The 15,983-nt window shown below is 45.0% G+C and overlaps 1 protein-coding gene across 1 annotated transcript in view; it reads right to left on the bottom strand.

The window, feature by feature from the left end:
* The window catches only part of SNX19 (sorting nexin 19), a 38,095-nt gene extending 22,423 nt beyond the window's left edge, over window positions 1-15,672 (bottom strand). The window contains exons 1-8 of the mRNA XM_080930124.1: window positions 13,516-15,672; window positions 10,861-10,999; window positions 9,814-9,914; window positions 9,586-9,705; window positions 6,845-6,975; window positions 5,930-6,026; window positions 5,285-5,465; window positions 2,819-2,948 (exon numbers count right to left, since the gene is read on the bottom strand). Of these exons, the coding sequence (XP_080786250.1) occupies window positions 2,819-2,948; window positions 5,285-5,465; window positions 5,930-6,026; window positions 6,845-6,975; window positions 9,586-9,705; window positions 9,814-9,914; window positions 10,861-10,999; window positions 13,516-15,213 (2,597 nt within the window). The 5' untranslated portion in view covers window positions 15,214-15,672. The remainder of the gene's footprint in view (window positions 1-2,818; window positions 2,949-5,284; window positions 5,466-5,929; window positions 6,027-6,844; window positions 6,976-9,585; window positions 9,706-9,813; window positions 9,915-10,860; window positions 11,000-13,515) is intronic.
* Window positions 15,673-15,983: the final 311 nt, after the last annotated feature.

The following is a 15,983-nucleotide window of genomic DNA, read 5'->3' as shown; positions in this document are numbered from 1 at the left end:
GCCATTAGAAATATAAGACATTTTTAAAAAATCATTTCCTACTCTGAGGAACAAATATCATTTTCTGGATACTTTGTAGCATATATAAAGACAAAATAGCATTAATCCCCTTCTCCAGATGAGGAAACCAAGCTGGGAGTGTAAAACATGGGGAGAAGCCTGTAGAGGAGCAGACCAGGTTCAGACCAGCTGGGCTGAATGCTGGCTCCACTGCCCACTGGCTTTCAACCAAAGGCGACGCCCGGGTCTCTGTGCTCATCTTCATTACACTGAAACTGAAAACACTACGCCCCATGTCTTTTTCGTACATTATGGACCAACCATTAGTAATATTTAAAACAATGACTTTAGACAGACGACTGAAATCAATCCCCAGCTGGACAGTAAGACAGTATTTAAAGCAGAGTTGAATGAATGTCACAAGACGACGTAGACACTTCTACCATTGAGCCAAGAGGAAGCTGAGACAGCACAGTCATCACTTTTCCTCTACTTACCCAGCTGAGGTACTGCACTGCCTTGAATCCTGATGTGAGGCTGGCCTTTTCTGTGTCCATATCCCTGGGGCTGTGCCTCCTGTGGATCAAACTTCCCTGTGAAGTACCAGTTCTTTAGTGGTCTCCCTGGATCTAGATAAAGGTCTGTGTTCTATGTCTGGCTTGGCCCAAGTCCTTTAATATTCTAGGCTGTTCACAGTGCAACTTAACTTCTTCCAGCTTCTAAATTATGGATCTCAACCTTTTCCCCCCAATTTCTCCTAATGTTTCTATGCTGTTTTGTTCTTACTGGAGAGCTTCTTGAGTTTGTAGGGCAACTCACCAAGTACATGGGAGAGGAGCCCCCAGTGCTCGCATATTACTAGATGTCATTTAGCCATACACCACCAGACTTCAGATTCCATTACTGAGGGTCTTTTCACTCTTGCACGCATTAAGATCAGTAGAGGGTGAAGAGAAATAAAAGCCCAGTTAGCAACACTCACAGGTAACAGAACTAGAGTTACAACTGTAAAAAATATCAAGAAGGACAATGTTTATTCGGCCAAGTATTTCAAGAGGCTGTACCAGGCCCAGCACCTATGCAGGTCCTCATGGTCCTTAAGCTAACAGTGAAGGAGCAATTTCTCAATCTTAGCACTAGAGGCATTGTGGGAAGACTATGTCATCACTGTGTGTGTAGTGGGGTGGGGTGGGGGAGTACAGTAGGGGATATTCTGTGTAACAAAGAAGGCAAGCAGCATCCATGATCTCTACCCATCAGATACCTTCCAAGGGCATTGCAACCCCCTTTCTCTGTGTGACAACTCAAACCTCCTCCCATGTTGCTAAATGTCTCCTAGGAACAAGAGAACCTACTGTGAATCACAATGTTGGCGAACCTGGCTAATAACATAAGTATCACTGTCCACACAAGTGAGTGGAACACACTTTCCTCCTTAATTCAGAAAATGGCATTAAAAAACTGAATGAAATCTGGTCTTTAGGGTCCAAAGAAGTGTTTATTATTATGTCAAGCATGAGAATTGGGAAGGTCATAAGGATGGATAAGAAACAGGTGTAGAAACTTCCATCTATTCATGAATCTTTGACGATATCTCTAAGACCCAGATAAAGCTAAACTGCAAGTCCATGTTTCTCTCTCTGCTTAACCATCCTGTAAGCACTATGTACTATCAAGAGAAATGTCCACTGCTCAGAAATGAAAGAAAGACAAGGGCTTAGGGATGTAAAAGTGGGAACCTGATCTCAGAGCATGGTACCTCATTATTATGAGATTATCTCTTACATTCTAAGACACTGGAACTTTTGCTGGTCCTTGCAGCTGAGTTAATAAATAGAGGTCACATAAGACTTAAAACTATATGTTCTCTACCTTTATAACTTGTATTTAAGTGAACAATGCAACAACCAAACTTACTTGCCTTGGATTTCCCATGTAATCGAGGTTTACAGCCTGAGATAATGCATAACGTTAATCTTATGTATTCTTTCATGCCCTGACCCACAAGTAGCTCATGTGTGTATGAGTGTTAATGGTAACAAATGCTGAAAACAGAAATTAGATTAAAAGCCATCTTATAAAACAACTATCCACCATAAACACTGGAAGCAGCCTCTGTGTGTTGCTGGACAACTCATTAGTGTATTATTGGGGGTCAGTTGGAGTGACTTAATCCCTGAAGAACTCTGTTAAAGGTTTCTGTAAAGCTTTGTTCCTTCCCCAGTGATGCTTTCTCTGCTTCGATCAAGTCAGAGCAGAATTCTTTTGTTATGGACTCGCAGATAAGACACAGCATTCAGACAAGCATAGGGATCCAGATTCAAACACATAAAACAGACAGATTCAGATAGGCCAGAAACCATAAGCTGTAGAGAGACTTGGACTCACTTTTGATTAACTGACCCCAAGGGGAAGTGCTTTGATTTTTTTTCCTAATGTCACACCCATGCACAATGGTGACTGAGATAACCACCAATGTTTTTAAGTTGACACATTTTGGTGCATTGTATGAGAAAACTCTGATATGTTAAATTGATGTAACTAGAGTTGGCAGACTGACTTAAAGTACTCTAGGAACAGAGGCAATGTCTGTAATTCAGTGTGGTACTTATGTCAGAAACCTCAGAGAATTAGAGACATTCAAACTCTAGAGAACATGGTTATACAAAAGTTTCTGACAGGTCCTGCTTCCCCACATTCCTAGAATGCTGAGGTCGCAGGCTCTTTAAATGCTATAGTAGATGTACAGAAACAAGTTTCAAGTCCAATCTCTTTGCAAATTGATGCTCCAAAGTGACAAAGTGCTCAGCAATCTTACCTCTGAACTAGAGTTCCAAAGATGAGATGGAGGAACTTCTGCATGCCTTCAGTACCCAGCCATTTCCACTGCTCCATTAACAGCAGGAGGATCAAATCAAAGGCCGTGTCGGCTAACTCTGTCTCTGTTCCTAGGGACAAAGCATCATAGGTAACTCAGGAAGAGACCTCTCCTCTTTCAGAGCTTTGGTGGCAGCAGGTCTTCTTCTCTAGCTTCTTGTCAGTTATCCTAGAGTTTTGAGATCCCATTCCACAATATAAATCAAGAAATGCTGTATCTATCACTCAGTGACGGGCTTTGTATATTTTTACACCTGTTTTTGTTTCTGATGTTCTGTCACGACAGGTTTTTAAAATCATATTAACAGGTTTTATACATAATTATTTTACCTATCTGGCATTGGTCTCCCCTATATTTCTTCAGGAAGCTGACTCCATTTTATTCCAAGTAGGGGCTCACAACTGCTGACTAACTGGAATTGGCAAGGCCCTGTGCCTTCCACTCGCCCCCACAGTGGATAATGGAAAGGAATGGCCTGATCAAGGGAAAGAACTGGGATTCATTCTCCTACAGAACCACCTCCATTACACAGAGCTGTGGGGTGGGGCCCATGAGGCTGGAGTCTGACTTGGAGATAACATGTGGTTCTAGGAAGAGCACCACACCTCTGCTAAAATGCCATGACATTTACTGATTTCTTTCCCATTTGGAAGACTTGAGGAGCCACAGATGAGCTCATGTTGCTGCTGGGCTGAAGGATCTTGAACATCCATTCCCTGGAAAGAAGCGTCTATTCTCTAAAACTGCTGGGACTGCCACCTCATGTCAGTGTCCCAGGAGTATGCTGATGTTCCACGGTGATTATGTGAATCTGGCATTTCTGCTGTGATTACTGTTATCATTATCATCATCAATGCTCTGCTAGTCTAGGCTCAATGGGCCTTCTCTGGACAGCCTGCACCACTTTCCTCTTCCAAGGGTGTTTTAGAACACAAATCACTTTGGGATTGGATAGATCTGTTAACACCGAATCTCACTGCAGACTTGGCCCAGTATATATTTTTTTCTATGTTGTATGTATGTATGTATGTATGTACGTACATAGGTATGTATGCATGTGAAAAGATGCTTCTTCCCAGTGAATAGATGTTCAAGCCCAGCATAAACATGAGCTTATTTGTAGCCCCTCAAGTCTTTCAAATGGGAAAGAAATTGGTGAATGCCATGTCTGGAAAATATGAGTCGTTTTCTAGTTCTTTGCTCAAAGGTGTGCTACTCCTCCCTCAGGAAACAGCCTCCTCAGTGCGGCCAGTTCCTCAGATTAGCATGCCTGCAGCTGCCACCCTGTGGTAACACGTAGTCATTGCAGTAAAAGTAAAGCAAATGGAATCACAAAGTCCTTCTGAAGAAAACTCCACAACACAAAGACTTTAGTAATCAAGACCGAATCTCTACAGGCCATCTGACTTAGGCGATTCCTCAACCAACTGAGGTTTCCATCTGACTCTAGGCTGTGTCATGTTGACAATTATAGCTAACTGGAAGTCCCATTGTGTCACATACTTAAATTGAGGTTCATATAGCAGAGACCAGGTGATTTGCTTTTGAGCATCTGGGAATAAATGTGAAATGAGTTTCTTTTCTTAATCCCACACAATCTTCCCTCAAGATGCTGCCATCACTTAGTCTTAGCGGGCCCTTGTTTGGATCAGTAAAACTTTCTTCTTTTAAAGTTCTACGTCACTAAGCATTTTAGAATCTTCCCTCTGTAGGAAATATCTGACCTTCTCTTGGGAAGAAAATGCTTAGAAGTGAGAGTCAGACCATTCACCTCTTTTCTGCCTGTTTGCCCTGGGGAACCAGAAAGCTCCATCTGCAATGGGAGAAAGTAAAGCAGGGCAGATCTGGGAGAAGATGAATGCATGTGATGATGCTGTGTTTCTCTGGTTCTGTGGTCCATCCATGTAAAGATGTGGGCATGCAATTCGGTAGTGAGGCAGCACTGGTATACATGCAAAGCTGACAGTCCAGAAGTGTGCACTCGAAGGGTCCAGAATAAGAACACAACGCAAACCATACTTCAAGAATGATTTAAGTGAACCCCAAGGGGACTGAGAGAGCCAGAAGCAAAGAGAGGGGATGGAGAGGATGAGAGAGAGAGAAAAGCTGAGAGGGAGAGAGAAACATCAGGAAAGTGGTGCCCCAGACGTTGACGAAGGAAGCTGTCTAGAAAAAGAATAGCCCCATGCCAACAATAACACACTGATATCCATACAGATTTTCCCTGCTGCCTGACTGGATCAAAGGCCATCCCCATGTCTGGATCACAGCACCTCCACTCTGGAGTACTTCAACACATGGATCTCTCTGCCAAGCAGAGGTCAGCACTACACAGTCCACCTACCCTGGGTCCCAGTGGACTTCTCCTTAGCTCTTTGCTTTGGAGACAAAGGTCTTGTCACTCACCTGGGTCACTCTTGTTGGGCTCTTGGGCTACTTCAGCTTTATTCAGCAAACCACTATCCACACATTCTTTGGGGACTTGCTGGAGATCTTTATATGGGACGTCTGCTGGCTGCATTTTCAGTAACTTTGTCTGCTTTTCAATGAAAGATTCCATCCCAGACATGGACAGAATCTCTGACTCCTGAAGAAGTAGGAAGAAGCAAAGCTCACCAAGGATGCGGAAGTTGAAATAAAGGTAGCATCTGAGTTTCCCATTTGTCTGTCACCTGAAAAAGTTCCATGTGCACAGAGCCCACTAACTCATGACCACCTCAGGAAAGACCACTCCCTAGCCTGCTCTGGGATAATCTCTTTTATAGAGATCATCTGTCCTCATCTAGAAACCCCTCCCCCTTTTATCCTGTTATTAGTATTATCTCAAACCCATTACCTTAAGAAGCCAACCTGCCAATCCACACCCGGTAAAATTCTAAAACACCCAGAGGAAATACTTTTAGCATAAAATGTTAAGACCCATATATTAGCTAAATCCTGGACCAGGGCACCAGATTCCTTTCTGACTTTAAAGAAGCCCTCTACTTACTATACCTCAGGATCAAAACCTCAGACTGATATTGTAGTAGTTCTCTGGGTTTGGGCTCTTACCGAATTGCCTTCCTGGAAGCAGTATAGAATCTTGTCCTGTGCCTCAGAAATACTCAGTGCAGGGGCAATTTTACTGGATGAAAACCTCAGTCTGGACCTGACACAGAAATGAAGGCAGAACAGAATGCAATTCACAATCTTGTTCCCTAAAGAGGCTGGCAAGTAATGACGACATATTAAAACAGAAACATCCAAGCTTATTCTGGGGTGGGAGTGAGGCTTAGTGTGCTCAGAAGAACTACATACAAGATGAAATCTCCCCAAACTACATATACTTCTCAATTCTTCAAAGGCAGTGTCGGATTTTACTGTGTCTATAGGGTACTTATGAAAGGACTTTTGTCAGGTAAAATGGTGGTTAGTCTGTCATGGTGCTCTCTCTCTCTCTCCTCAACGGGCACATTTACACAATATTTTCAGGAAGGGGACATGTCCTGTCCTTGCCTTCCACATGCTGGTGTGAAGTGCTTCCAGGGGCCAGCTGGGACGTGAATGTGGCAGAGAGCAGCCAGCCATCAAAGTTTCTAAAATACAGTCTGCAGGTTTCCGTCCTAGCCCTTTCCTGTTTAAGTGCTTGGATAAGTACTGTCTGAGTCAAAATTTCCAGAAATTATGACAAACACATAAATCACAAGCCTTGGTTCTTAGTAGGAAAGAATCATCTCAATTTCTACAAAAAGGAGAGTATCCAGGCTCTATGGTTTTCCCGTCCAGTCAAAAATTCCCAGTGATCCTGGCCCAGGGTTTCGTGGGTGGAGCAAGTGCTCAGCAGTGCTGCCTTCCCAGCACCTCAAGACTCCTTAGGCAGAGCACTGTGCAACCCAGCCACTGGCTTTGCATGCACCTTCTCTCTTCTAGGGCTTAAGGACAAAAAAGGGCTCTGGCTGAGCCCTGGGCCACTGAAGGGCATCTCACTTGCTAGCCTTCTTGCCTTCTGTCTGGGGCTTGCTTTCATTCTCAGCTTCGCTCAGCTCCTCTGTGGGACTCTGGGGTTCAGAGCGAGGAAAGGCTGTCTTCAAGGTGTCCACGATCGCACTCACCACCATCTGCAGGGTTGGAGGTGCAGGATCAGTATGGTTATGCACGTCCCTGATGGGCAGTGACAGAGAGAACAGTCCTCTCTCTGTGCTTTACTACAGGATGAAAAGAGCTGTAGCTCTGAGAAAACCAGACACCTGCCAATGATATCAATACATTGCCTCTGTGTCTAGAACAATCTTCTCCACAGAGTAAGACAAACAACACCAAGGGACAAGAAGCAGAAAGAAAGTCCCCCAGCCTGTGATCAAGCTATCTGGAACTGCTATAAGGAAAAAAAATCTGTAAAAAACAAGAATCACCTATATTTTTTCAGCACGTGAAAGTGGTATTCATATATTTGCTATAAAGGGAAATGTACAAAATCAAAGACTCAAGGAGATGGAGGTAAATATAAATGAAGGCTGCTGGTTCAGAGTAGCACCAGGCCTGCTGTAGCTGGTAATCCCTCTCAGGAGCACAGCTGGTACAGCCAAGACACACTGAACAGCCAGTAAGAACACAGGGACACTAGGAAAACAAATCAGGAAGGGAACACAGGACAGAAAGGCACAAAAATAAATAATGCAGCTTAGAACATGCACTTTGCAGGCTAGAGAGAAGGTTCCTTGGGCAAAGCCCTAGTGATTCCTAGCACCTGTGCAAAAATTGGTGTCATGATACACACCTGCAACTCCATGATACACACCTGCAACTCCGTGATACACACTTAGAACTCTGTGATATACATCTGCAACTCTGTGATACACACCTGCAACTCTGTGATACACATCTGCAACTCTGTGATACACATCTGCAACTCTGTGATACACATCTGTAACTGTGGCACACACCTGCAACTCTGTGATACACATCTGCAACTCTGTGATATACATCTGCAACTCTGTGATACACACTTATAACTCTGTGATACACACCTGCAACTCTGTGATATACATCTGCAACTCTGTGATATACATCTGCAACTCTGTGATACACACTTAGACCTCCCTGATACATACCTGCAACTCTGTGACACACATCTGGAACTCTGTGATACACACCTGCAACTCTGTGATACACACCTGCAACTCTGTGATACAAACCTGCAACTCTGATACACACTTATAACTCTGTGATATACACCTACAACTATGTGATAAACATCTGCAACTCTGTGATACACACTTATAACTCTGTGATACACACATGCAACTCTGAAATATATACCTGCAACTCTGTAATACAGACCTGTAACTCTGTGATACACATCTGTAACTCTGTGACACACATCTGTAACTCTGTGATACACACCTGCAACTCTGTGATACACACTTATAACTCTGTGATACACACATGCAACTCTGTAATATATACCTGCAACTCTGTAATACAGACCTGTAACTCTGTGATACACATCTGTAACTCTGTGACACACATCTGCAACTCTGTGATACATCTGTAACTTCCACACTCCTGGGGCCAGAGTAGATCTCAGGAGCTTGCTGGCTGGCCAGTCTAGCCAATACCAGAGAACTTCAGGTTTAGTGAAAAACCTTGTCTCAAAAACTAGGAGCAATGGAAGATGTCCTATGTTCTCCACATACATGTATGGGTAAATGCACTAGTCACACAAGCAGACACATGTAAGACAACTTTCTTTCCAGCCTCAAGGATTATAATTGATGGGAGGGCCTTTGTCTGTGCCTTCCATATTGGCCTTACTGGAAATTAGTACAGTGCCTTGCTCAAAATAGCTGAATGTAATGGCACCTGCCTGTAATCCAGCATTTGAGAGGCTGAGGATGATGATGAGTTTGAGAGCAGCTGGAACTATTGTTAGTTTCCAGGCCAGACTAGGCTCTAATGAGATCAAAAAGCCAAAAGCAAAGAACCAGGCAATAACGAAGTTCCCAATAAGAAAACGAAGAGAGAACGGAAGGACACATCTACTCAGGACTGTGGGGCTTTTACCTAGTTAATATCTTTCTAGTTTGGATTCTTCCCCATGAAGGATAGATACGTCCTAATACTTATCATGTGGAATTTCTTTTTTGTTTGTTTGTTTGTTTTATTTTTTAAATATTTATTTAATGTACTTGAGTACACTATCACTCTCTTCAGACACACCAGAAGAGGGCATCTGATCCCATTACAGATGGTTGTGAGCCACCATGTGGGTGCTGGGAATTGAACTCAGGACCTCTGGAAGAGAAGTCAGTGCTCTTAAACACTGAGTCATCTCTCCAGCCCCGTCATGTGAATTTCTAGCTAAGATGAGGCCCACTTCTAGCCTTACATGCTTCCATTAGAACAGTATCATATTGTTGTATATATACACATAGATAAGTGTATGTGTGTGTGTTTGTATCTATCTATATCTATCCATCTCTATCTCTATCTCTGTCTATATATCATGTGGCCATTGTCTTCTAACAGCTGCTCACCATGATTCAGCAAGTTGATGATCCAGCCAATATTTAGCAACAGTTCTTAAAAATTTTAGTCCATGTTCTATTGACTCTTTCTCTGGGCTCCCTCTTACTAAGCCCGTCTGATTTCCTCAGCAGTCTCCACTCTAAGGCACACCTCACACTTGCAGACGTGAGCAAAGTTGAGCACAGTGGCTCTATTGTTACCTTGTCGATCCTAGAGACCATGAACGGTTTCTTGACAAAGGCAATCCGAGCATCTGTGTTCAAAGCAAGAAACTCCTGCACCTCCTCACTGTTGGCAATCTCAGGAATGGCACAGAGTTGCTGCAAAAGAAAAACATTTTGGAAGAAATCCCAGGCCCCTGATCTCAGAGCCTTGGGTTGGATGTGTGGGGTGAGGATGTGAGCAAAGCAGGAAGAGAAGATGCTGACCTTCAGGAATGACTCCAGGAGGCTCTTCCGGGCTTCTACTCTGTCACTATCCATGTTTCCAAACGGAAGGTCTGGAAAAAGCTTTTTTGGACCCTTCACATCTACAAAGCAAAGCAAAACAAAATAGAGCAAATTCATCCACCTAGCGTCCACACAGACATTGCCTGGAACACAAACAGAATCACTGATTATATTTCAATAGGCTTTGGCTTTGGGTTTTTGTTAACTTCAGGATTTCCAACTGTTCTTGGGGCTGTGATGCAATGATCTACTCTCCTCAATGTGAAGAGAAGACACAGTGCAGCAGTTACCTACGTAAGCCCTCATAAGACCAATGGCCCAAGGTTAAGTCTGGGCTCCAGTCCCTCCTATAAGAATGACCTTAGGCAAGCAGCATGATCTGTAACTGTTGCTTTTCTATAAGGAATGATGCTATATATCCCTAGGCTCTCAGAGGATTACAAGAGCTAACTCATGTAAAGTGTGGAAAAGGGAACCAGGCACAGTTTTAAAGCTTGTCTAATATTAGCTATGAAATTAAGTAAGAAAACATAATTTATGTTGAACATTTATTTATCATTACCATCTAAAACCAACAACCAAAACAACATAACCAGTTCCTAGCTTACTTGTTTTATTACAGTTTAAACTCTTCATTGTGTGTTAGGGGTGTGTCAAACAGTACACAGAGGCTTGATTGTTAAAGTCAGGGATTTCTAGATTATTTAAAATGGATAATCCACAGACCTGGAAACACTAATTTAGCTCCTCAAGTTATTCTATGGGCACAGGTAGAAATGTGTCTATTTCTTTTTAAGTGTAAACTATGTGGGGACACTGGAGCAACACGTCACCCAAGACAACCTCACGAGGGATTTCATCACAGCTGTCCAACTCTAGACCCCAGGCTTCTCAAGAAAACTTGGGGATGGGACACTGTCCGTGCTGCTTTCTCCTCCCCACAAACCCACAGGCCACCAAGCATGCAGATTAGAGCAGCTAGATGTGATTTGCAAGCTGGCATTTGGAGCTTGGGGAACATCTGACTTTTGATAAACTTTCGTAGATCTGGTTTCTCCTCCAGGCGGGTCTGCAGATTCAAGAACTCCCGGTAGCGTCGGTTCACGGTGTGATAGGCCAGCTGCTGTAGGCCACTGCTATTCTCACCATTAAGGGCTGTCTCGTACTGTGAAAAGAAACAGAGTTATTGATGGAACCAGTGAGGTTTAGGGAATCTATTCTGGGGTTAATGAGTTGTTCAATGGTCACAGTAGAGTACAGAAAAAGGGGAAAGTTTCAATTGTGCTGCAGAACCCACTGTGTCAGACGGTCATCCTGAGTTGTGACTGACTCCAAGGCTGAATGAGCTGTACTTCCTGCTACCCCTGCTCAGTCGGAAAGACTTTCCACCGATTCTTATGATTGCTTCTATCCAGAAGTTCCCACCCCCAAAAGTAGCTATGTAACATTTTCAAATCCTAAAGACATAGAGCAGAAGACATTATATGTACAAAAGTGACCACTACTAAATTACAGGAGAGAGCTCATCTGGAGAAAATTCATTTTCCCAAGACTTCTTGTCACTAACAATCTATACTAGTTTTTAAAAGAAAAATTCCAAACAGCAAATAAGCATAAATTATGACTTTGCCTGAATAATTCTTTCTTTCTTCCCTCCCTCCCTCCCTCCCTTTGTTTCTTTGTTCCTTCCTTCCTTTGTTGTTGTTGCTGCTTTAAGAATATTAATCTTTTTAACTGTTACTCTGGAAACTAAACTGAAATTGTTTGTACTACGCATATATTATCTATATCACTAGATGTCTCATAATGACTGGAAACGTTCTCCAAGGTCAATCTGCTGCCTAAAGGGTCAGTATGTGGGAGAGATGACCGGCTGCACTCCTAGAAAAGTGAGCTCCCTGAACACCATGGAAACGATGACCACGGAGGGGAAGACCTTCTGATAAAGAAGTGTGAGATACAAAGATGCTGCCACCAACTTTGCATGTGCTTGCTCTTGTCAGAAATTGGTTATTCTTTGGCTGAGATATTATAAAGCAACAAGTGACTCTAAAAAAAAATCTCCTTGTTGAAAGAACTTGAGCTAGTGTTTGAACATTTCTAGAATTATAGAAGAAGAAACAGTCACTAAGTGCTGAGGTAGGCAAAGATGTCTCTCTGATAAGGAAAGAGACAGGCAGAATTCGGGAGAGAGCTCTGAGCTTGGAGCACTTGGGAGCTGGGATGCTTTCTGTGGAATAGTCTGCCCTGCCCCTTGAGCGACAACTTCATTTTTCTGGTAATAAGATAGAAAAACGTATCACAAGTAGAAGATGAAAGAGCCAGAACCTGGCATGTGTGAGCACAGGGCACACCAGAGGGACACCTAGAATCCAAACACCAAGCAGGCAAACTGCTCGAGTTCATGCTGTTTGACAGGTGCCGGTTACTCATGACCACGTCTATGCTTTGGAAAAATGCCAGTTTTATAAAGACCATGTGACTGAGTGTAGGCGTGCCTGTGAGTGCACAGGTGCTTCTAACTCCGCTAGTAACTCTATTACTTCTACAGGGGCTGGTGCTAGAACATCTGTAGAGCTGGAGAGGAAGACGTGGTCACTATGAGCTGAGGAGAGAGCAAAGAAGTCTCCTGGACAAGGACTGAGCAGAAAAGAGACAGAATTCACGAGAGATTTCAAGCTCTAAAACTGTTTTAACTTCAAATGTCATGTGACTTTTGAAGTGCCAGGTCACCTTGAAGTCGCATCGGGCCACTTCCCCTTGGTTTGGACTTGGATAGGAGGAGTAGCGTGCCTAGCCTTGTACTGGTGATGGTTTTCAGACTGATAGTCACAGAAATTCCACAAGGTAGGGCACATTCAACAGAGAGGGTCCTGCCAAGGAATCCTCTTTCTGAACTTCTTCCTCATTTCTTTAAAAATAGTATCTTTTTAAAAAATTTTTATTTTATTTTAGGAAGGTAGAATACTTAGATTTACATCAGAAGGTGGCAAGTTCCTTACTCCTTGAGGCGTTTACGCACAGACTTGTGGATGACTACGCAGAGACGATAAGGAGAGAATTGGTTAGAGTAGCAGATCTCCCCTCAGGCCAGGCTGCAGACTGATGAAATAACTGGAAGGTTTCATTTAAAAAGCACATGTGTGTGGGGCGGGTGGAGAAATGGCTCAGCAGTTAAGAACACTTGATGTTCCTGCAGAGAGCCAATGTTTGGTTCCCATGGCAGCTTACAACATTTTTAAACTCCAGATTCACAGGATCTAGAACCCTCTTCCGGCCTCCACAAGCATCAGGCATACAATGCCCTTACATACATGCAGGCAAAATATACACTTAACAATAAATAAGTTATTTCCTAAAAATGTAGAACCTTGGGATGCATTCTTAGAAATTCTTATCCAGAGTCTGTCTGTCCGAATCAGTATATTTAAAAAGCAGCCCATGTGATTCTGAGGTGGAAGCAGGTTTGAGAACCAATGAACACTTTGACCCCTCAGTACTGTAACTCTGAGCTTCTGGGGCTGTTTGTGTGGTTCTACCCTTTCCAAGCGAGCTACACACCACTCACATCTTTGTTTAAGTAACTCGGGAGACTCTTATCTGCTCTTGCAACATTCTGTTTTCTAACTCCACTTTCTAAACCCCACCCCGGAGCGAGCGACCTCAGCCTTCATCTGTTACCTTCACGGTGTACAGCGTGTATGGGTGTGATCCGGTACCACTGTGCTCTCGGGCAGTGATGGTGCCAGTGATTCGAAGGTTCTGGATGACAACTGGGCCATCTGGACTGCTCAGGGACTCAAAGCTGAAGGTGGCTGAGTTGAGAGGGCCAGGTGGGGAGGAGGAAAGCGGCACTGGAGGCCCAGCAGGCTCAAGGGAACACACACCACTGGTGAGATCTTTGTCTAAGCATGAAGGTCGTAGGGGACAGGTTTGTTCTGGTTCCTCCAGCAAGGCTGGAAGAGGGGCGTCATCTCCTCGCTCTGGCTCCTTGTCTGCTGTGTCGATCTGGATCTCTGGGCAGTTGAGCACGGAGACCAGCATGCCTGTCTCTGTTTCTGCTCCCGGAGCTTCCTCAGCTTCTTCTCTTTCCGTGCATTCAGCTCCCTCACCATCCTTAGGTTCCAGAACCTGGGAATCGTCGAGGGCACACAGAGCATCTTGAATCCTGTCTGAAAGGAAGTTGCCTGGGGTCATTAGCAATATGGTTTCTTTGCCCAGTTCAGACAGTGGTGACTCCAGTTCCGAGTCTTCGCATAAAAACAAGGGGCCTCGGATATCTGGCTGTAGAAAATGGGATGAATTAGTTCCTACTTTTCTTTCTTCAAGCAGCCCAGGTAAATCACCCTCTACAGCTTCGTGGCCTTCTTCAATCTCTGGGGAGGGGGCTGGCTCACTGGAGGATAAGTGTGCCGGAGGCACTAATGGAGAAGATGTATTTCCTGCTGGCAGACTGTCTACTTCAACAATCAGTGGCAGAGATGTGGGCACTGAGGGCTGCTCTAGGACACAGGGTGAGCAGGGGGCTTTAGTTCCTTGTGCTGCATCATGTCTGTACTTGGAAAAGATACTCACAAGTATAAGGTGGATCCAATCAGGATCTGATAGCTTGCTGATCAGTGGTAAGATTACATTGCAAGTAATGAGTTCGACTACAACATGGCGTCCAGTCCTAGTCTCCAGGTGGGGCTTGGGCACTAACTCTGTTAGGATCAAATTCACAATGCCACGTGCATAAGTGACCTCAGTGGTGGGACAGCTCATGGCAGGATGGGGAGCAGTGACCTGGCAGTAAGCATCCCACAACTGGGAGGGCTGAACTGGACAGCTCTGCTCCTTTGCAGTAGCCTCCTTGGCCTGAATATAGCTCTGCAGGTGACAACCACAGAGAGTCAGAACCCTCTGGGTAAGAGCATGGCTGTCCACTATGCTCATCCGCCTTCGAAGCTCCTGAACCAACCCTTTCATGGCTGCCTCCATCTCTTCCTCGAATGCTGGCTCGTGGCTCACTGAGCGATACCAGGATAACACGAAGTCTCGGATAATCATCTGTATGGTGCGGTTAATCTCCTGTTCCAGCTGCCTTTCTGCCTCCGGACATGGAGGACAGGTGGCAATTGTAATGAACCGTTCCAGGTGCAATTGACCTGAAGCCCCTACAATGGCAGTGGAACCCAGCCATCCTCCCAGCACCATCAACGATGCACACAGAAGGATCAGAAGCCACATGTTGACCAGAAGGTGGATGACCAGTAGCCAGCCCAGCAAGACCCCCATGACCATGAGCTTCCGGCTACTCCATAGATTGCTGTAGACATAACTGGACTCGGGGATATTCCCCTGGGTAGGGGACACTGTTTGTGCCTTCATGGCCTTCATGGACAGGTGGGTTTCCACAGGTGACAGCCTCCTATCTTATTTTGGTGTCAGGAGTGTCATGAACCGTCCCGGAAAAGAACAAGTCCGGATGCTAATGAGTGAACTCTGGACTCTCGACACTGCTGGCACTGCAAAGCGACAGAGAAAGCCCTGCTTCTCCTGCTCGCTTCTGTCACCAGAGCCCATCAACTATTCTCTTCCAACCGAGATGAGGAAAACTTTGAGGCCTTCATCATGGCCCAGGCGGAGAGTCTCTTCGCAGCCCTGCGTGGACCACGGACACTTACGAACTCCGAAGCAGCAGCCAGCAGATCGGGTCACAAGTCGCCGGGGGACGCGTGCCAGGACTGCGCCCCTGGGAACGAACTCATTGGGGGTTCCTTCCGACCGCCGCGGCCAGCAGCCACAGCAAGCTCAGGCAGCCCAGGCTACTACACTTCACAACTCCAGAGCAGACAGAGCCGCCGGCCGGCTGGCAGCCGGCGACAGCTTCCGGGTCGCGGCCGGCGGGAGCGGGGTACTCTGGGAGAGCGGCCCGGTGGATCAGCGCCACCGGCGCCCCCTGGTGGTAAGGAGCAGTGGTGCCGGCTGGTGCGCCCTCCTCTTTGCCAACCTGAGAGCCCAGAACCGGTACTCACCAGCGCCCAAATGGATAGGAGGTCTTGAGCAACTCGCCCAGGCCCTATAAAGTGTTGTTTGTAAATTTCTCTAGCCTTTAGGGAAACTTTCAGTAATGAACTTTGTTTTAATTCCCTGGGAGACATACTTTC

The sequence above is a fragment of the Micromys minutus genome, assembly GCF_963924665.1.
Source record: "Micromys minutus genome assembly, chromosome: 16".
NCBI lineage: Eukaryota > Metazoa > Chordata > Mammalia > Rodentia > Muridae > Micromys > Micromys minutus.
This window is presented reverse-complemented; position numbering and strand designations above follow the sequence as displayed.